Source organism: Neomonachus schauinslandi, chromosome 12 (genome assembly GCF_002201575.2).
Source record: "Neomonachus schauinslandi chromosome 12, ASM220157v2, whole genome shotgun sequence".
In the NCBI taxonomy this organism is placed as follows: Eukaryota; Metazoa; Chordata; class Mammalia; order Carnivora; family Phocidae; genus Neomonachus; species Neomonachus schauinslandi.
In genome coordinates this window covers 61,319,977-61,341,650 of record NC_058414.1, presented here as the reverse complement: position 1 = coordinate 61,341,650, position 21,674 = coordinate 61,319,977, and the positions used below count along the sequence as shown (strand labels likewise).

Here is a 21,674-nt window from a genome sequence, read left to right as displayed (position 1 = left end):
TTTTGAAAAAGGTCACTCCGGCTGCAAAGTGGAGAATGGATAATATGGGAGCAGGAGTGGAATGAGAAGACAAAAATCATCTGCTCACCTCCCTAAAGCATAGGGTTTGCTGCCCATCATCAAATTTTGGGTGTCAGGAGGTTGAACATATTTATTTTTGTACTTACTCAAAAATTAAACTCCACAGAGAGGGCGGGGAAAAGTCACTTAAAGGAAACACTTACATATTGCACTTCTGTCTAGATCACTGAAAAATCTCCTACTTTAACCTTCTCTGTCCACCAGACCCTGCTTTTAGGGGGATTTTCAGAACAATTTCATAGTATACAAAGAGCGCTGGGCTAGGAGTTTGGAGACCTGAATTCCCATCTTGGCTTCTCCTCCAAGTCAATTTCCCTGGCTAGTTAGCTTTCTTACAATGGCTTTTGAAGATGAAATAAGATGATAGAAGAAAAAGAGCAAACAAACACAAGGGCTCAGAGCATGCTGTTCCTTTCATGAAGGACATTATTTAAGTAGCGTTTAATACATTTTAAATACAGTTTATATATGATTTGGTCAATAAATATTAAAGTATATATTGTTCTTCTGAAGCTCTCACATAAGGACAAGAGGATCTGGAGTTTGCTGTTTTATTTAACCTTGAAAGTTCACATTTAGCATCAGGAGGAAGAATGACATTGGTGAGGATGGACATGATGGAGTTCTCTTTTCTGTTTCTTCTTCTCAGCGAGTCCCCTGAAAGATGAGGACTCTCATCTTATTAGCAGGACCTGCTACTGTAAGTTACCTACCCTTTTCTTCTTGTGAAAGGTAAGCTGATACCTGGGGTTTTTGAGGGCAGAGCTCCTTTCAACTGTGAACACATTTATGTATGAAGAGTCTTCTGCCTTGATTTTGTGGGTTAGGGAGTATGGTCATCCTAGGTCTCTAAAACCCTTCATACAGATGATAAAGCCAGTTCAAAGCAGTCCTGTGTCCAGGAGAGCAGAAGGAGGATATTCCTCCTCATCAGTTTCCTGTGCACTCATTCTCTGCCTTAGGGAGTTTTGAGTAACATTTTCACACTTACACAAGTGCAAAGGAGCTTCATTTCCACAAGATGACAGAGAGTCTACAAAGGCCATCATGGAACTAGCCTCTTACTCTCAGCTAGGAAAAATAAGTGCTTGACGAACATGCTATCTCAATCTATCTTTGTTCTAAGAATCAGCCCGGACAACACAGGCTTGAGAGGGAGAATTCACTTAATTAGATTTATTTTTTTTTTAAGATTTTATTTATTTATTTGACAGAGAGAGACACAGCGAGAGAGGGAACACAAGCAGGGGGAGTGGGAGAGGGAGAAGTAGGCTTCCCGCGGAGCAGGGAGCCTGATGCGGGGCTCGATCCTAGGACCCCAGGATCACGACCTGAGCCAAAGGCAGATGCTTAATGACTGAGCCACCCAGGCACCCCACTTAATTGGATTTAAAAAGAAACACTGCTTGAGTCCTTTATGGTTCTATCCCCATTCTTCAGCACCAGCTTCTTTCTGCCTCTCCTAGTGATAATTAAACATGAGAAGTTGGCTGTGTGATCTCAGGCAATAGCTTTTAAAGAGGGTCTGGATTTAAAGAAAGGCACCAGTCCTGTTGGGGCTTTTGAAAGAGAGCTAAGTGTCTCATGTCTGGTGCCTCCTCATGTCACCTGGGGTTGGTAGATGGCATTCGGAAGGAACAAATAGCCAACTGGTTGGCCAGTTCTGTTGGGATGCCTTTAATTTCGGCCTTCTTTCTGAATGGGCTACCATGTAATGCTTTTATTTTCTTAATTCTTTTATGTCGCTGGAGGGAAGTTATTCACAATGTACCAAGAATTATTTTAATCAGACTACCCTCATTATTAAGCCTCTACTTTACCTGCCCAGAAAAGGGCCACATGGGTCAAGGGGAGTAAGGGAGATTAGACTTCAATCCAGATCACCCCAGTGATGTCCAGTGTTGGTTGGAAGTTTGATTGGCTTTGCCTTCATTGTTCAGTAAATGCTCCTTTGCAGCTGGGACTGTTACAAAGGCCATTCCCAGAAAGAGGAGGACTGGTCTTTCAGTTAAGGCTGTGCTGCAAGCCATGGAATCTCCTTATTAGAAGTCCTTCTTCATGTGCTGAGATCAAATTCTATATAATGGCTACACATTTAATACCCAGGCAGTGGGGATTTGGCAATAGAAAACGCACAGTCCATGCTCTGAAAATCTCTTAAAATTATCCTGTGCTACATACAGATCGATACTTTTTTTCACTTACAAAGCCCTTTGCCATACCTTCTCTCATTTAATTCTCAAACCATTAAGAAAGCCAAATAGGGGTTATTATTTTCATTTTCAAGATAAAGAAACAGAGAACTTTCGGGACTTGCTCAGTGTCGCACAGTTGGGATTGGAACCCAAGGCCTTCGTCTCTACAATGCCCAGTGTGCTCTCCACACCACCCAGATGTCATAATGGGTTGGGCTTTCCCAAACTGGCCATGAGTTTATCACGTATACCCTGCAGTCATGGCCACAGGAACGCACCATGCTTATCAGCAAAGCTGACAGCACAAGACTGCATCTGCGTTTTTCTGGTGAGAACCCTTGGTAAAAATTGCTGCTGGTGGTGATATAATCCTATTCTATACATTAATTGCCTTTGGCTTTTTAAAAAAATTTATGGTGGCCTGTTGCACCACTTATACCTAAACCAGCAGCCAGACACGTCTTATTCCCCTCCCCCCTGACACGGTGACTGAGGCCATCGGAAATGAAAGGGGAGGCCTGGGATCAAAGAAGCGAGAGATCATGAGGAACACAAAGCCTTCACCAGAGACTCCAAACCCAAATGTGAAGGCTGGCAGGTGAAGCCAGCAGGAGACACTCATGTGGGGGCGGAGGGCGCTGGAGAATGTGTGCTCCTTCTCAAAGGGCATCTGGTGCCCAGCATCAGCTGACGGCTGTCATGCCTCAAATCAAGCCCAAGGTTGTCCGATCTTGAGGTGTTTTTCCAAGAGAATCTGGAAATCTAGACTCTGATGCAAATTCTTCTGATTGGATTGTTAAATATTAATGGCCGATTCAAACAAACATTGTTAAGCCTAGGTAGGGTCAAAAACAAACAAATCGATCCTGTGATTCTCTTTTGCAACCTCTTCTCTTTATATCTGCAAGTAAATAATTTTTAGAAGAAAGGCACCAGGACATAAAGATGTGGTTAGAAGTGTTTTTATTACCAGCGGTGTCCTGTATCTTTTCCACACTTGTGAGAAAGACAGGTTCCCAGAGCCAGGGTGTAAACAGAGCTTGGAAGTTACCACTTTTAGGCAAGATCTGTTTGAATACCCACTTTTCTACTTTTGAACAACAATTTTTGCCTTTCCCCATGTCTATCATCTGTTGGATGAGGCCCTCATGCAAAGGTTCCCCACGGCAACCACAGACAGCAGGCTGGGGCAGGGGTTATGTATAGACCCCTGCTCAGTAGCTAACGCCACATCTTTCCTTCCCATCCAAGAAAGCATAGGGGGTTCTAAATAAGTGAGAATGCTGGGAGGGGCCTTCCACTGGCCTTAATTAATTTTTTAAAAAGTAAATTCATCACAGACCGTATCCTACCTATCATTGGTAATGGTTCATGTGTGACACAGTTCACAAATTTCAGGACAACATGGTTAAGAGGTGTTTCAAAAAATAAAAATAAGTAGGATATATTGCTGAGCTTCTCAGTAGATCAGCACTCTCTATCTCTGGTATTCTCAGCCAAGGCATGGTTGATTGGGTTGATGCCCCCAGCACATTCACTGTTACGGTATCTGTTACAAGGGCCTTGGAAATGTCACCAGAGACATTGGACTCTTGAGGAAAGATAAAAGAGATAAAAGACCATGTTCTCTAAAGCAATCAGTGAGTCTGCACCCAAACATTCTCTCCTCCCTAACTGGCAACAGGGAGTCCGCACTTGAACTACTATTTGGATAACGTGAAGTCAAGTCTTGCCCACCAGCATAAACCAAGAAATAAAGCACTTCCATGCTGTTCGTTCATGTTCTTTGCTCCATGAATTGATGGAGAAGCTGAACACTAGAGCTTTCCCTGTTACCTGCTAATTTAGAACGATCTGTTTCCTTTCCACTGCATTAGAAAATGAAAATTCAAGAGGTGAAAATAGAAACCAGATTCAAGAAAGAGGAGCGAGACAAAGAGGTGCCTGGCAATCTGATACAGTACGCCTCTTGGGGGAAAGGTGTCTGGATCTCAAAGGCGGACCATCACAAAATGAGAGCAGAAGCAAGTCTATTTTTTTCCTAGGTCGCCACGGGGAACCAATCTAACCTATTTACAAGTGGTCTCAGGAGAACTCTCTTTAAATAGATATCTTGTCACCATCCTTTTCGTCATCTTCCATGATCACTTTGGGTCTCTCGTCCCTGAGCAGTGTCACACCTGCAAAACAAAGCAACGATCTGCAATTAAGTGCCTCTAATGAAAATATTAGACAACCTTACAGTGCAGACATGGCACACAGGAGCATGGCAACCCAAACACCTCTCAGCATCTGCAAAGCTAAGTGTTAAAGGTGCCACCAGAGTCAGGACGCTGGGTGCCTTATTTGGCCTGCCCAGAGGAGCTGTGACTCAATGAGGCACCACGCTGGTGACCGGGAGACGCTCGACCTGGGAGTCAGAGGCAATGTTGACCCCCTGGTCTATGGTCTGCATTTAAGTTAGCAGCACAGGAAGACAAAAAGCAAACAGGTTTTGGAATCCACTTGCTTTGGACCTCTCATTCTGCCACTCGCTCAGTCTGTGTTGGGCTAGTTAACACTTTCACACCTGAATTTTCTTGGATATAAAAGGTGTGCACTGATACTTATGTACAGGGTTATTGTGCCAGTTGAACAAGAAACACAGGCTCACACCTGTGAGCCCCGTGTCCGCTTCTCCTTTCACACGTGCTAATTCGGTTCCCCTTTGAAAAGAATGGGTCAGCAGCATGAAGTCAAAGTTAAATACATTTTTCTAACATCTGGGGAAAAGACTGAGCTGAGGCTCTGAACATGCCATTTCTAAATGTCAGGACTGGTGGATGATAAAGTTTACGTGGTTCAGAGCAAAAGGAGAAATTCAAGAAAGTGCAGTGAGTGTTCATTAAGTTCTGTGGCTACAATTTTAAAAAGTTGCTCTTTATTTTTATTTGATTTTCTTCTTTGGGAGGATGAAAATATCCTTTCTTTTTGGGAATTTTAGGAGCATCAGATGGTTGGTGTTTTAGCAGCCTTACTAGGCAAAATTCAAAACTATCCCTATGTTGGGTTCCAATATATTTTGTGTTTTAAAAGTTTACTGGCCGTTGAAATTCAGAAGCCTGAGCACAATTTTCTGGACTGATCAGCCCAGTTAAGACCATCCAAGGAGGGCTGGGTGGTTCTGCTCATCCTGTAAATTGTGAAGTAGGGTCATTTTAATAAAAAGACAAAGGAAGCTGTGATTCAAGGCGAGTCCTCCATGATTTCTGTCATCCACTCCAGCCAACCACCACGGCCTTGCATCTTCCCCACCTTCTCATAATTAGAGACCTTTCAGTTCATTAAGCATTTCATAAAGATCTAAATATGAGGGTAGAAAGCTGTGCACCACAAGAGGCCTTTCTACAACACTGGACTCCATTCAACAGCGGCAAATTAATGAAAACTATGTGTTGATCTTAATGACTATTCATTTGATTCAGTTCCTAGTTTGTTCATATGGGTTCTTTACCAATTAGCTGATATTTATTGGAGGAGAAAAACAATTTCTAGAGTCTGGTTGAAACTGAGGATTTTGCATAAATCACTTATGAAACACAGTGGATGATATTTTCTCTTCTACCAGCTGCAAGGAGGTTTAGATTTTTATTTGGAATTAAGGCTATCATGGTAGAAGAACAGAGAGTTAACTATGCTAAGCCCCCAAACTTTCTGTCCTGATTTCCTTGATATCTTTTCACATTAAGCCAAATTTGAGTTGATTCAAAGTGGGCAAGAGTGTTTAAATTCCCAGATCCAAGTTAAATTTCTGATTACTTGGGGTATCCTTGAAACCTAGTCAGATGAGTATTTGGGCCAAAAAAAAAAAAAAAAGTCCTGGGATTTCAGGGAAGGGAGGAGCCTGTTTAGCCATCAAGGTCAGCCCTTTCCAAAGTAGGCTAGGCTTTCCACAGGGACACGGGAGATAATTTCAAGTGGAAAGTGAACTAGCATTTGTATTAGTATAGTTAAGCATTATTTTTAGTGTCTTATAATGAAAAATACATATGGTAGCTCATGAAAATCTTGATTTCATGGCTGTCACTGTTTAGGGTGAAGCTGAAATCAGTAGCTTCTGTGTCATCAATACATTTTTATTCTTGATGCTTCAGATCTTCGACTTTGTTCCTTTGAAGATGAATGAGGTTTGATAAACACGGGTCTGTGGTTTAACCTAGTCCCGATCCTCTGTTCTCCTGTGGGAAGCAGAGGTGTGTCATTGAAAGAATGTACTCTAGAGCCCGGAACCTTTGCCTTCTTTGGTGGTCATTTAAATTTGAGCAAGTCACTTAACCTGTCTGAGCCTTCGTGTATTCATCTGAGAAACTGGAGAAAAAATAAATCCTATCTCCTTCAAGGGGTGACGCTGCCAGGTAAATGTAGACCAACATTCTTTGATGCTTCAGGCACACTTTTACATGAACCTCCATTAAAGCACATTTCACGTTGTAGGAATCATTGGAAAATACATCTATCCCCTCCCCCCCCCACCGAAACTTGAGGGTCTTAAAGGATATTCTAGCATCTAGTACAGGGCTTGGGGTACAGTAGGGATTTAGAAAATGTCAGTTCCTACCCTCCTACTCTCTGTGGAGGAGAGTTTATGGAACTTGGCTGCTTGTTAGAACCTGGTATGTTTTTTTAAGGCCAAAGCTGTCAGTCCCAGGTCTCTAAGGGTCAACCAATTAGCCTTGTAACGAGCTATTTTAGGCCATGACCCCATTCAGAGCTGGTTACCTGCATGACAGATGTATGGGAGCTGGGGCTAAGATACCTCCTGTCCTGGCAAGCCACACCAGAGAGAACACTCTATTCCCAGCAGGACAGAAGAGGTGTCACTTTCAAAGGACGCAACAGTCCCATTTCTCCAAGTACATTATTGAGCTTTGATCTCCAAATATTCATAGCTCATGGGCCAATTTTCCAAGAGGCTTCTCTTCAAGGCTTCCGGCCTCATGATTTTTACTTTCTCTGGTTCCCATTGCCACAGACATTCACTAAAGACTTCTTTTTCTTTTAAGCAGGTCTTGGCTACTCAGATCTTACTAATCACAACCCAGTGCACCCTGCCATGTAGTCACCAAGATGGGTGGCCCTGGCAAATGTGGGCCAAGTTGGGAGCAAACCTTGGGTTGGCAAGGAAACCGGAGATGATTCCTCACTGAGGAGTTGCCTGGCAGTTGGAACCTGTCAGATAAGCTCATTAACCTAGGGGAATGAAGGTAGTTAGCAAGAGATTTAGAAGAGAGAGATAATCCTTGTCCAGTCTTCAGTTGCCAAGGGCTAATGAGAGGAGATGTCTCCAGAGTGCATTTGTCTGTGAGTTCCTCTCAACACCCTTATTAGAACCAATATGAGTCTCTCTGAACATCTGCCAAAGGCTCTATCCTTATCAGCTTAACTAGCATTCCGACTACTGCCAAATCTTTAGATACTAAAAGGCTCTTCAAAAATAAAGTGCTTCAGCTAATATGCTAATAAAAGCTAGAATCATAGAACACCATCTATAATTGCAAATGCAACACAGAGATTTGCTGATTCAAGGAATTCCATAATATGTATAGAGTCCATGGATACACAGCCTCCCTCTCCAGCTCTGTGTATTTTGCCCTGTTTGAGAAACATTTTTTTTTTATTCAACTAAGAACCTGCTCTCCTAAGATGTGGATATTGGGATGCAGGCAGCAACCATGGCCAGAGAAACAGGGCTCAACATTTTAGGAAGTCCCTTGAATCAGTAGGTTTATATGGAAAGGTAAAACACTGAGGCTAGGAACATTCTCACCTTTAGAAACGGTTTGAGTAATCTCAAAGAATATCAGGTTGAAGGGAATGGAGAGGAACTGATATTTATTGAGGACTTTCAAAACACCAGGATCTGTGCTAAGTGCTTTATGTGCTTTATTTAATTATGTTAACAATTCTGGGAGACAGATTTTATGGTCCTGCTTTCAGAGATGGATGGAATGAAGGAGGCTCTTTTGTTTGTGCTAGTTGCTCAGGGTCACAAAGCTAGAATGATCAGAACCAGATATCAAACTTAGACCTTTCTGACTGCAAAGCCCATGTTCAGTGCTGTGTGCTAAGGTGACTCTCTGCCCATAAATATTTTTGTTCCTCTACCAAGTCTTTCCCTAAGGGAACTTCAATAAAAAACAAATATAAGAATGGGTAAAAAATAAAGTCTCCTAATGGAGAACTTGGAATTGCAAAATTGTGATTTCTAAATAGAATATCAAATCAACAGATACTTACTGAGTATTGCTATATAAAAAGGACTGGACTAGATATCAAGGTCAATACCAGCACAGATCTCATGAATTCATCAACTGTAAGTCAATGTTAAGAACAGCTACAATAATGGCAGCAAGAGCCATAAAGACCATACTGAAAGAGATGACAAAGTCTTGGTATTTGCATGCCTGTGTCTACTACAGAGTTAGTTCAGAATAGAAAAGATTCATTTTGGACTTGGAGGAGTCTGTTAGCAGAGACTCTGAGCTAGCTGAGTCTTCAAAGGTGACTGGAACCAGGACAGAGGCAGAAGTGCAGGAAATGTATGATGGGTTGGAGGCTCAGTGCAGGTAGGAATGCATGCAGCTTATGAGAAGCATGTTTGAGGCAGTTCAGATCCTGCCAGTTGGTCTTCAGTCCATTTCTCCAGAGAAGTGCCTCCTCAGTCTCCATGCTTCCTTGCCTGGCTCTGCTCCACAGAAATCAGTAACCTTGTCTGTACCCCTGACTGCCTATTCATGATGTCTTCTTCTGAGCCTTCTTTCAATTTTTTTCTTTATTAAATAAAATAATGGGGAAACATAGTTCTATAACAACAAGATCCCATCTCCCAAAGTGTCCCTTCTGGATTGCCGTAGTGCCAAAACAGTGAAAAACTGCCCACAGGTGAGACAGCTGGCCTAGAGCCCCAGCTCTGCCACATCATTGTGTTTGATCCTGAACATAATTTGGTCCATTTATCTGTCCACCTAATCATCCCATCATCAATCCAACCAATCAGCCAAGCAGCTATCCATCCATCAATGCCATCCACAGAAGACTTTAAGTTACTGAAATTCTCTTTCAGTTTCTTTACCTATAAAGGGAGTTAACAGCTACCTTTCTTGTGTTATTCAGCTGATTTTAAAAAATCCATGAGACATACCAAACTCAGTACCTAATATTTAGTAGGGTCTCAAGAAACAATAGTACATTTTCTTCTCTGCCACCACCCTCCAAATATCTCTAACACACACACACACACACACACACACAGAGAGACACACTCAGTCTTATAATCTAATCATGAGTATATATGTCTTATTCCCTAACCTCCACATAAAATTCTCAGGGACAAAGCTATATTTCACTATTTTGGCTACTGCATAGTCTGGGCTGTGCACAGAGTTCAGCAAGATTTTTGAGTTTGATTTGACACATATTAAGATAGCTCTCATGAAGATGATACTTTCAGGATTAAAAAAAAAAGAAATCTTGCCATTTGCAATGACGTGGATGGAACTAGAGGGTATTATGCTAAGTGAAATAAGTCAATCAGAGAATGACAATTATCATATGATCACACTCATATGTGGAATTTAAGAAACAAAACAGAGCATCACAGGGGAAGAGAAGGAAAAATAAAACAAGACAAAATCAGAGAGGGAGATAACCCATAAGAGACTCTTAATCATAGAAAGCAAACTGAGGGTTGCTGGAAGGGAAGGGGGTGGGGTAACTGGGTGAGGGACACTAAGGAAGGCACATGATGTAATGAGCACTGGGTGTTATGTAAGACTGATGAATCATTGAACTCTACCTCTGAAACTAATAATACATTGTATGTTAATTAATTGAATTTAAATAAAAAAATAAAATAAATTAACATTTTTATTATGGGAGTTTTCATATTTTCATATATATATATATAGGAAACCATATAATTAATACTTATTAACATTTTGTCATTTGTTTATTTTTGAGTATTGTAAAGCAAATTCCCTGTAACGCTTCTGTATGTATCTCTAACACTAAAAGCTTTTTTTTTTTTTTTTTTAAGATTTTTATTATTTGACAGTGAGAGATACAGTGAGAGAGGGAACACAAGCAGGGGGAGTGGGAGAGGGAGAAGCAGGCTTCTCGCCAAACAGGGAGCCCAATGTGGGGCTCGATCCCAGGACCCTGGGATCATGACCTGAGCCGAAGGCAGTTGCTTAACGACTGAGCCACCCAGGCGCCCCTAACACTAAAAGCTTTTTAAAACCATAATTAAAATGCCATTATCATACCTGACAAAATTAACAATAAATACTCAATTTCATCTAAGAAAAAAGATACTTTCAGGGATCGTTTCTATAATTTGTTACTAAAGATAGCTCTCGCTATTTCTACATCTCTCTTTCTCTCCTTCTCTCTCTCTCTCTCTCTCTCTCTCATTGAAGATTTGGTCAATACAGCCAGCCAGATGTCTTGGGAGAATCAGCCATCCATCGTAGGATGCATGATCCATGGAAGGCTGGGGAGGAGGATATGTCAACTCTTTTCAAGGACCCACTGACATTTCTTTTTCATTGGCTCAGTGGATCTGACCAGTTCTGCTGAAGCACGAGGAATGCCCTGACCCTCCCCCAGCTCCCAGTCAGCCCTGGGGGAGCTGCCAGGGAAGGTAAGCCTGAAAGGCAGCAGTAAATGCTGCTCCCCCCACAGAGCGCTTCTGTGTGACACAGCTTGCTGGGCCAGGACAGAGGCCATGCCCGTGGCACCTCCAGATGGTAAGGTTCTTGACCTGGTCCCATCACCCCCTGCAAATGCCTTGCACCAGCCTTTTTACCTGCTGCAAAGGGGGACACGTGCAGGGCAGGTGTGTCTTTTCTCCTTGGTTTTTTCTGTTCCAGGTCAGTGTTATGAAGAGCTGGACTCATTTTGCCCTTTGGGTGTCTCTCTTGAATGTCATATCTTTTAAGTAATTGTTCTGAAAGGACACCTGCGTGGTTAGGGAAACAGAGGGAGAAACAGGGTCATATACATATATCCTGATACATAAGGACAATGCATGCATATTTGTACATATCCCTAGTAATGGTAGTCAGTATAGCTTTTCAAACTTATTTTAATAAAAGCTTTTTTTGTATTAGGAATTAGTATCTGTTGAGGTGACACAAAGGGTTTTGCATGCCTGATTTTATTTTAGCCTCACAAAACCCTGAGGAACTTAATATTACTGTCACTATCACCTATCTGAGGAAGGCGAGGCATGGAAAACATGGCCACAGTAACACAGCTCGTAGTGGTCCGAGCCAGGAAGCAAGCCCAGGTCTGTCCGCCTGCGGGGTCCATCCTCCTTAGAGCAGTGGATCATTTGCTGCTCTGCAAGCCACATGCTCTGCTCTTCAGACACTTACCTGCCTTCTCACCTCTCCCACACGTGACATTTCTCTCCATCATTTACAAACTCTCTGACAGCAGCCTCCTCTACACAACTTTCCACAATTCCCTGCCCAGGCTGAGCTCTCGGGGTCCTTATGGAAGGACCTCATTATGGCCTTACCACTTACTGCATATTTCAGCCATTTATGCACTTCCATTATTTCCTATAAAACTGACAGTTCCTTCTCAGGAAGCCCTGTGTTCTATTTGTTTTGTCTCCCTCCAAGTGGGTTGTGAGTGGCGAGGACACTAAATCAATGGCCCGGAGGGAAGGAGAAAAGGAAGTAAGAACAAACAAAACTTTGGGGAAGCAAGAGTCACACATCACACATGAGGTTGTTATGGAGACATGGTAGCTGTTCCCCAAACCATTTTGCTTTTCTCCTGGGCACACACACCCCTGGGCGGCATCTCTCTGCCTCCCTTGCAGTCAGTTGAGATTTGTGACTGAAGGACGTGATGTGGGCCACTTTCGGGTCTGCCAGTCTTCCAGTCTGTTCTGCCCCACCCCCACCACCCACCCCTCGTTACCCCTCATCCACATGCCTGCTGGATGCTAATGCTCATGGTGACTTTGAAAGCCACGTGCTGGTGATGTCCGAACCTCCATCAGCCGGAGTCCCTTAATTACCGTTTGGAGCAGAACCTGCCTCCCCAACTCGCACTACTGATGAGTGAAAAAAACCTTGCGTTGTGCCACTAAACATTTTGGAATTTATTTGATATAGCAGCTGGCCATACTGTAATGAAGACAGGTGCAGGGAGAGTACCAGTGATTTAAAAACACCCAAATATGTGAGGAAAAAGTTGTAAGACCAATGTGATCTAGTGGTAGAGGCCCCCCTTCACAGACGGGCAAACTGACCTCATTGTCCATTACCTGGTATAAAAGGTGGGATGTGCAGTGCTGGTGTATCTTTTCTCCTTGGCTTTTTTTGGTCTGACTCAACATTCAGGGCAACCTGTGCATTTTTTCCCTTTCTTGGCTTCTTTTTGAGATCACAGTCTTTAATGAACTGGTCTGAAAGGTCATCTGATGTTGATAGGATGCAAAGAAAAAAAAAGAATATAACATGAGTAAGGGTCACTCACAAACTGGTTGGTTTCCAAGTACTTGCAGAAGCCATTTGGTCTGAAAAGGAAAAAGATTTATATATTTTGGCCTAGCGTACAGAAGACTTTCGTAACCTTGCACAAATACATAGAATAAAACAGAAAACTGGGATAGTCTATAAAACTCCAAATGAAGAGAGCTCCAATGGCCAGATAATCAAAGCAAAGAAGAACTTTAAAATATAGTTAGGCAAGCCACAGAATGGGTTTGAGTTGAATTTCTGATAGAATAGGTTTTCTTTGCTAAATGCTCTTTCTTAATTTTTGCTCAAGGCTTGCTCTCTTGAAGACTCCAGCCTTGTAATAAGGTTCTCCACAAATTCCTTACCTGCCTTCATTTCTGTGGCCAGCCAGATTGCGCTGACCATTCACACTTGCCTTCAGCATTGGCCTCTTCATCCACTTCCCCACTGGCAATTCAATTCTCCCATTTGCCCAGCCTCACTCCAGGTCCTCTTGTCTTCTTACTCAGCTCTTTACCTTCCTCAGTCCCCCGAGCTCATGAAGCTTGGATTCTACATCGTGTCCATCAGATGTCAGTGTGTGTGATGAGTCCAATCTGATCACTCCTTTCCCATGAAAGTATGTTCTCTGCTCCATCTGACTCCTCAATGCTTTGGCTGATGGTGTGCTTCTTTGAGCGTCTTGGTCATTGTTCTAGACAATGACATTTGTTTATTCTATCAGGGTTTATCTCCTGCTCTTGACAGAGCCTTTTTGGAGATTAAGGATTATATCCTTTTGATAATTTTATTCTTAATTGCCTCTCCCTCCCGTAAATGCATTTTGAATGGATAAGTGGAGTGGACTGATCCGAGTTCAGTTGCTGACTCTGTCACTTGTTAGTTCTGAGAACTTGGGCCTTAATTTCTAGGAACTTTAATATTGTCTCAATTTTTAAAGTGGGGATAATTTTAAATCAGTGTGTGTGTGTGTGTGTGTGTGTGTGTATGACAGAGACAGAGAGAGAGGGCTACATTTGCTAATGTTGGTAAAGAAGTTGTTACATTTGATATATTTTAGATCTTCAAAAGAATGTTCACTCTGGTCATTGCTCAACCCCTAACCTTCCACAAAGTCCAAAGGAAAGCCCACCTTCCTGCCCTGTCTCCATAAGTCTTTCCCAGTCCTGGATGTCCTTTCTCATTTTCTGGATATCCACAGGATTTTTGCTCGTGTAACACATTTTCTGCATATGCCTTCTCTGCCTCCTTTGATGACAGGTATCTTGTGTTTTTATCCCCTTACAGCAATTAATAAATATTTGTTGAATGTATGCTTGAATGAATGAACTCAAGCATGTTATGTATAAGGAGAGGGTCTATTAGGGTTCAAAGAAGCCACAGACAATGAAGCTGTCTGTCTTCTCTGGAAACTCTCTATGGCCTGGTTACAGTCTTATACATCTACAACTGTGAATGGATTTGGGGAAATTCAGAGATTAATTGGAAATGTTCTGCCCCTTCTTCTTTTCCTTCCTCCCTTCTTTCTTTTTTCCTCTGTTCCTTTTTTTTTTTTAAAGATTTATTTATTTATTTTTAAAGATTTTATTTATTTATTTGACAGAGAGGGAGAGCACAAGCAGGGGGAACAGCAGGAGAGGGAGAGGGAGAAGAAGGCTCCCCGAAGAGCAGGGAGCCCGACTCAAGGCTGGATCCCAGGACCCTGGGATCCCCGAAGGCAGACGCTTAACTGACTGAGCAACCCAGGTGCCCCTCTCTCTGTTTCTTTTTATGTAAATATTCAGGTCAGTATCTTTAAAACGTGGAGGATTAAATGTGTCAAACTTGTTCCCTTCAGTTTCGTGGGTCTAGACATAACCTGTGTCATTCATAATGTATTTATTCGACAAACACTGATGAAGCTCCTCCTCTATGCCAGGCCTTGGGCAAGATTCTAGGACTAAAAAGACAAATAAGAAATAGTCCTTCCTTTCAAGTTGCTACGGTCTATTGGGCTTTGTGTCTGGATGGTCTTTTGTTTTAGAAAACACAATATACATGAGAAAACTACCATTAGAAATAGCTAGTGGGGCGCCTGGGTGGCTCAGTCGTTAAGCGTCTGCCTTGGCTCGGGTCATGATCCCAGGATTCTGGGATCGAGCCCCACATCGGGCTCCCTGCTCCACGGGAAGCCTGCTTCTCCCTCTCCCACTCCCCCTGCTTGCGTTCCCTCTCTTGCTGTGTCTCTCTCTGTCAAATAAATAAAACCTTAGGAAAAAAAAAAAAGAAAGAGAGAAATAGCTAGTAACCACACATTATTATGCCTGCATCATCCAAAGATCACAGTACATAACCAAAAATCAAATAGCATCATTCCCTTCAGCCATATTTAATAGTAATAAATATTTCCTTTCACCTACAGGATTTGAATAATTCCATCCAATCATTTCAATTTAATAAACATTTATTGAGATCATACTGCATGTAAGGCACTGAACCATATGCTTTTAAGTTTACATATACAAAAAAACAGAGGTGAGAGGGAACTTTATTGAATACTTTTATATACCAGATGATTTCACATCCTTCTAGTGTATGGGAATGACCAACACCTTCTCTGATTCATCAATGCCTGTGTTTTACCAGTTGTTAAATATTCATAGCATATCCTAAACACACGATCTCATTTAGTTCTCACACTAAGCCCACAAGGAAGGTGTAAAATTATCCCCAGTTTGCCGATGAGGAAACCAAGATTTAGAAGGCCAGATGAAAGGCTAAAGGTCACATTCCTGGCAGATTATGGCATCAGGAGCAAGTTCAGGCTCTTGGGACCATGTTTCTTTTTTTCTTCTTTTTTTATTTAAAAAATTCTTTATTTAAATTCAATTTCATATTATTTGTTTCAGGGGCAGAATTTAGTGATTCATCAGTTGCATACAACACCCAGTGCTCATTCCATCAAGGGCCCTTCTTAATGCCCATCACCCCATTATCCCATCCCCCCACCCCCTCCCCTATGTTTCTTAATGCCTAGCTGAAAATGCAATTTTAAAAATTTATTGCCACATAGCACAATTTCTCCCCATATCATACATACCATAGACATTTGTTGAATGAATAAATATTGCTCAGAATGAGTGCTGCCCAGCTGTGGGGGTCTCTGGAAGGAATGGGTCACCATTCCAGCCCAGGATGCGACTCAGTGCACAGTACAGCAAGGTATTTGCTTCAGTTTTGACTTTTACTTCAATTGCACTTTTTCCCACTTTTGGAGAAATCCTGAACATAAACTATCTTGATGGCAAATGGGGAGAGGGGAGAGTCATAACCAGGCGAGATATAAACAAAGGCTATGAATATGCAAAAGGCCCATCCATCAAACGTCTGAGTGTCTCATTTTTAGAAATGGGTAGAGGCAGAAATGTTTCTGGTATTTTCATTACAAAGGTTATGCAAAAAGTCAGTTCTGGAAAGGAAACAGATTGACAATAAAGCAGAAAAAGGCTATTTAAAATTCTGTCTTGATAGGCAAAGAGAGATATTTGAAATATTTTATTGGCACCGCACATGGGGTGTAAGTGTGCTGGCAAATACTAGAAACAAGCTCTGTTGCCACATTCCACTTATTGCCTCAAAAATGCTCTGCCTGGGACTCGGTCAGACCCGAAAAAGAGGACAATGCCTCTTCTCTCTTTTTGTAACTCTAATGAACCTCTCTCCGTGCCTCCGCTAATATTTACACGGCAGACCCCACAGAGTCATGGCTATTTGCCTGTCCATCTGGTGTTGGCTGTCACCAGAAGGTACACGCGATCGGGTTTCAGGGGGCCTCCCTTTGACTTGCAGAGAATGGCAGAGACCCTTCCTTTCTGACTTCCACTACTGACATTCACGCTGGGGCTTTTACCTAAGTGGTCACAACGAGGGTCTAGCTTGTCCAGTCTGTCTTCTGGGAGCTCCAATGGCTGCATTTGTTCAGTGGACATCATCGAAGGAGGTGTTTCTTGGGTAGCACTAGGGAAGCATAAGAAATAAGGCCATTAGTGTGTCCTCTGTTCATTTGTTTACTTATGAAATGAGTATATTCACTTACTATTACATTCTCAATTTAATCCTATTTTTCAAATCTGCTTCTTTTATTACCTACTAGAAGCTCTAACTTAAGATTTAAGTCAAAATAAATAAAACACACACACACACACACACGGATTTATTGATAATTGCCGTGCATCAAATATTCAATATTTATCTTCTTTCAGAAGCACTGTGGGAGTTTCAGAACGAATACTTGTCAATTCTGAATTAGAAATGAGTTAGCTGAGAATTACAGAAACTCTTGATTAAATCTTGTCTGTATTTTCTGTTGAGTTCTGCAAAATAAGATTATGCCTACTTTGCAGATGAAGAAACCAAGGATCAAAAAATACAATTAATTCATTTAGTCACACAATTATTAAATAGCCAAGATCCAAATTTTTAAACAGCCTGGATCTAAATCCAGTTCTGAAGACTTCCAGTAGACACCTAAGACTCTCAGACAGTGATTCCTTTGAACGCAAATTGAACCAAGCCTCTGGTTTTCTATCATTACATGCTATATTTTATATGCATGTACACATTACATATATATAGCATGTATATATATATATGCATTACATACATATAGCATGAAGTATATAATATAACTATAAAGTAATGAGATTTGTAGGAAAAGAATCTAGCTCTTGAAATGGATCCTTATTATTTTCTCCCTAGAGATTTCCGACACTAGAGCAAGTCTGCTCCCTCTTCCCCCCATTTTTCCTAAACCACAAATCCATTGAACTTTCCAGAGCTATTAGCTGTAGCCATTGTCCAGGAGGAGTGGAAATCTAGAATGGACATGTGACAGGTCTGAATGAGAAATGCATTAGTTGAGACTTACAGAATCTGATTCTGTTTCTTCCTGATAATTTATTACTCATGTCCCACCATAGTAAGAATGTTTAGAGAGGAATAAGATTAAAATGACCCAAACCGATCCTCTTTTCTTGAGATTCCTGGTTCACTGGCATGCAGATGAACACAGGGACTAGTGGTGTTAACATTTCAGGTTCATAGAATGAGTTCAACTCAGTCGTCTTCTGAGGAATAAGCCAGTTTTTCTCCAGGAAGGCTGGAGGGCTTCTCCCCTCCGCTCCTCCCCACCCCGCCCCGCCACGAGCTGAGATCACTGCATAGCAGATGGAGCTGTTCACGGATTACTTGACCCTGGCTTTTAGTGTCACTCTGAGCAGACTGATTGTACTGAGTGACTTTAGCAGAAATCAATTCCGACCATTGTTTTAGTGTTTGTATAGAGACTGCCAGCTCCCTGGGACCATATGATGCTCACTTGGGTGGCTAGCCCCCACCTGCTTGAGCAGAGAAGGGAGTTATGGACCATCAGTCGGGATGAGTGGGCTCAGTGCTGAGGCCTAGAGGTGAAGTGACAACCTCAAGTACGGCCTGTGCACCTACTTAACGAATCTTCCTCCTCTTTGGGCAGAAAATCGTGGGCTCTGTCCTTGACTCTATGCTGGAAACCATCCCATGGAGGACCTAGTCAAGAAATATTCATTCTCCGGAAGGACAGCTGAGGCCCAAAGTCATTGAGGTCACCTAGTATCAGTAGCATACTCAGAGTCAGAGTGATCACTCGAACCCAGGCCTCCTGCCTTCTCCTCTAGGTCCCCTCTGGCAATGGTCCGCCTCTCCCTTTCTCCACCCACAGTCAGCTCTTCTTTGTACTTGGATCACATGGCCGCTCCTGTGTGCTCAATAGCGGGTTATTTAATTTGAATCTGAGTTTTCAAGTTCCAGGGGATCTAGGTAAAATCTCAGCTCTCTATTGAAAAAGCTGTATGACTTTGATGAAGTAGCTAAATCTTCGTGATGTAGTGAGGGTAAATGGAGCCCAAGTACGATATAATCATGTTTGCCCTTTCTTCTACAAGTGACAGCTGCTATGCTAGAATGAGCAAAGCCTAGCATCCTTGTGGTGCGCCCGTCGATAGGCACCCAGAGACATAGGTCCCTCTCTGTTCCCCTATCCCCTTCCTAGCCTCCCTTTTCCTATCTGTAAAATAGAGATAACAGCATCTACCTCACAGAGCTACTGTAAGGGTTAACTAGAACACCGCCCGGCTTTGCACATTGCGGGTACTCCATCCATGGCAGCCATTGCTCTGTAGCTGATGAAGACCAGTCACCTTGTCTTCTGAGAACAGGAACTGGGAGATCAGGGGACTGGGAAGGAACTCCACCAGACTGCAGAAGGACAGACAAGCCGGAGCAGAGGCTGCAGCTGAGGACGGGGTGGGAGGGGAGCCAGCCTCCACCAGCACAGAGCCAGCTCCTAGTTTAGGGCAGGAGTATCAGTTCCTCAGCTAAAAAACATTGGTCAGTTCAGTCTGAGGTCAGAAGTAGGTTTGGGAATTTTGTCTTTTCTCTAAATACCGAGTAAGTTCCTTAGTTGGATGTTAGAATATGAAGTTTAACTCAAGGCCACTGACTGCAAGCATTTGGTGCAATATGGGGTAGAAGCAAATGTTTGGTTACTTGTACCACTCTCTAGTTGGGTGAACTTGGGAAAGTGGTATGCCCTCCTGAAAACTTAGTTTCCACATCTGTAAAGTGGGCTGATAGTGGCTCTTCTCCAGGATTGACAGTATTCACAATACAGCGTGTGTAGAGTTTCCAGCACATGCCGACACTTTAGAAGTGTAGGTTGCTTTGTTTGTTCTTCGCCATCCTCCCCTTGTGATTATGGCATGCATATCTTCCCTGAACCATTGGAGCCATCTCCTGGCCCCATCCCTGGCCTTCTCCAAAGCTAAAAATGAGATTAGAGACATCCAAGGTACAAACCAATGGCAGGGCCCCCCCCTTTCCAAGTCTGGGGAACATGGTACTACTGATTCTTAGGAGCGAACTGAAACGTGGCTTAGTCGTAATGAAATTCTAAAAAATTCTAAAGAATTTCCCCAAAGTAATCAGCTCTGGATTTACCTGATGGAATAAAAAGTTAGGTTATGTCTACAGCCCAGTGTGGTATCTGATTATGTACAATTCATATCCTTTGTCAAATCTCTTTTTAACTAGAGGATTTAATTCAGGTCAAAAAGTACTACATTTTAAAATCAAATTTGTTCATTAAAAGACTAAATTTGCAGTATTCCTCCTAGGAGTGACTCTTCCTTGAAGGAGGGCACGGAAAGGGTTTTTTGGTAAGCACACTCGCCCCAGCCTCCCACACTGTGAGAATATGCAGATACACCAATATTCCTCTTTGGAACTTAGCAATTTAATTTGCAAGAATTCTGACTCTCACAGAATTCAAGACTCTACCTCCCTTAGAAAAAATGTCTTGAAGGTGATGCCTTTTCCTGCTCCCCACCTAGCCCCAGTTTAGCCTTGCTCCAGAAAGCACACCCCTGCACCCCCGCCCCCCCCGCGGCTCCCCTCCCCACCCTTGCTCCACCAGCTGCAGCCCTCTTTGTCCCAGCAACCATAAGGAAGCTGTAACTTATTGGAAATTTGCTTTTCTTGCCAGGGAAGTTCTTGGAGTAAAAATTGGAAACACTTACCAATGAGTGCAGGCGCTGGGATGAGGCGAGAGATGGGGAGGGCAAGCCTCCTCCCTGAAGCTGGGCCGGCTCTTCTGCTGCAGCCGCTGCTTGCTGCCCGGCTCCAGTTCCTCTTATCTAGGGACCAGCTGCCGCTGTTGCCATGGGGATGCTCCATTTCACAGGCGCCAGGGCAAGGGGGATGGAGAGGGAAAGAGGACTAATCTCGCTGTCTCTGCTACCAACTGCAATAATTGTCCATTTCAAAAACACAATACAGAGTTGTGCTTTGAGTACCTAGTGTGCAAGGCTGGAGAGATCTAGACAAGCCAGCTAGAACCACCCTACGCAGTAGGGTTTTTTGTTTTTTGTTTGTTTGTTTGTTTTTTGGCCCGACTTTGCAAATATGGAAGCTGAGGCACAGTCATATTAAGTGACTTGCCCAAAAGGTGACTCAGCTAATTTTAACCCTCAGATCTACTTGAGTGTAAATTCAAAGTACTTTCACTCACCATCCGGGCCCCTTAGAGTAGTATCAGGGTGAGAAGAATAATAGCAATCGCTGACATTTACAGAAGGCTTCCCGAAGGCTAGGCACTCTTCTTTACACGTCCGGACTCATTTCATCTTCATAACAGCCTTGCCAGAGAAGTGGCTGTCCGCATCCCCCTTTCACTGATGGGGCGCTGAGTTGATAAATCATCTGCACAAGACCTCTCTGCTAGTAAATAGTAAGGCTAGAGTTTGCATTGGGCAATGGGATGTAGAGTCCTTGCTCTTAACCTGCAGCACTGCTTGCCAAAGAGAGCATTTCAGAAAGAACAGCGCATAGTGAAGAAGGCAGCCCTCACCATCTGGGGTGGGTGTGGAGGCCAGGGAAAATTTGCTCCTTCAAAGAAACCAAAGCAAATGTTCTAATATGCGGAATTCATATGCAGTCCAGGAAAGGGCAGGGGGAGCAAAGGGTGCTGAAGCGAGGCTGGCAGTGTGATGTGCTGTCATATGGAGAGGGAGGTTCTGTGTTTGGGGCAAGCTCACTGGAGGAAATGTCCTGTGCTGAGCAGAGGAGTTCGTAATCTGTGGTCTGGGCATGAAGAGCAGGGAGGTTAGTCTAGGGGATGAGGTGGGGATCAGCGGGAGGGGCTTGAGACCCCTGAGGGCAGCCAAGAGACCACCCACCAATGATGCCCAAGAGGTGCGTTCTCATAGATGAGGTACAGTACAAACCACACATGTGGTCTCCTTTCTTTCCAGAGGCTGCATGCAGCGCGGTTCTCGAAGGCCACTCGCTGGCATCAACCACCTGCTGGTCA

At 43.0% G+C, this 21,674-nt stretch overlaps 1 protein-coding gene across 1 annotated transcript; it reads right to left on the bottom strand.

Moving 5' to 3' along the window:
• Nucleotides 1-4,284: 4,284 nt before the first annotated feature.
• PPP1R17 (protein phosphatase 1 regulatory subunit 17) lies at nucleotides 4,285-20,454 on the bottom strand. The gene is made up of 5 exons (XM_021689783.1): nucleotides 20,383-20,454; nucleotides 16,683-16,789; nucleotides 12,598-12,750; nucleotides 11,122-11,274; nucleotides 4,285-4,456 (listed from the first exon to the last, which is right to left on the bottom strand). Exons 2-5 carry the CDS (start codon nucleotides 16,762-16,764, stop codon nucleotides 4,377-4,379), a joined length of 468 nt encoding a protein of 155 aa, XP_021545458.1. The 5' UTR covers nucleotides 16,765-16,789; nucleotides 20,383-20,454; the 3' UTR covers nucleotides 4,285-4,376.
• Nucleotides 20,455-21,674: the final 1,220 nt, after the last annotated feature.

Bases quoted from the DNA above. Each gene is read 5' to 3' on its own strand.
- PPP1R17 (XM_021689783.1), bottom strand. From the start codon at position 16,764: ATGATGTCCACTGAACAAATGCAGCCATTGGAGCTCCCAGAAGACAGA. The intron at 12,751-16,682 runs GTAAAAGCCCCA...TATCAACATCAG, and splicing joins CCCTCGTTGTGACCACTTAG to ATGACCTTTCAGACCAGTTC. The intron at 4,457-11,121 runs GTAAAAAGGCTG...TTTGTTTTGCAG, and splicing joins CGTGTCCCCCTTTGCAGCAG to GTGTGACACTGCTCAGGGAC.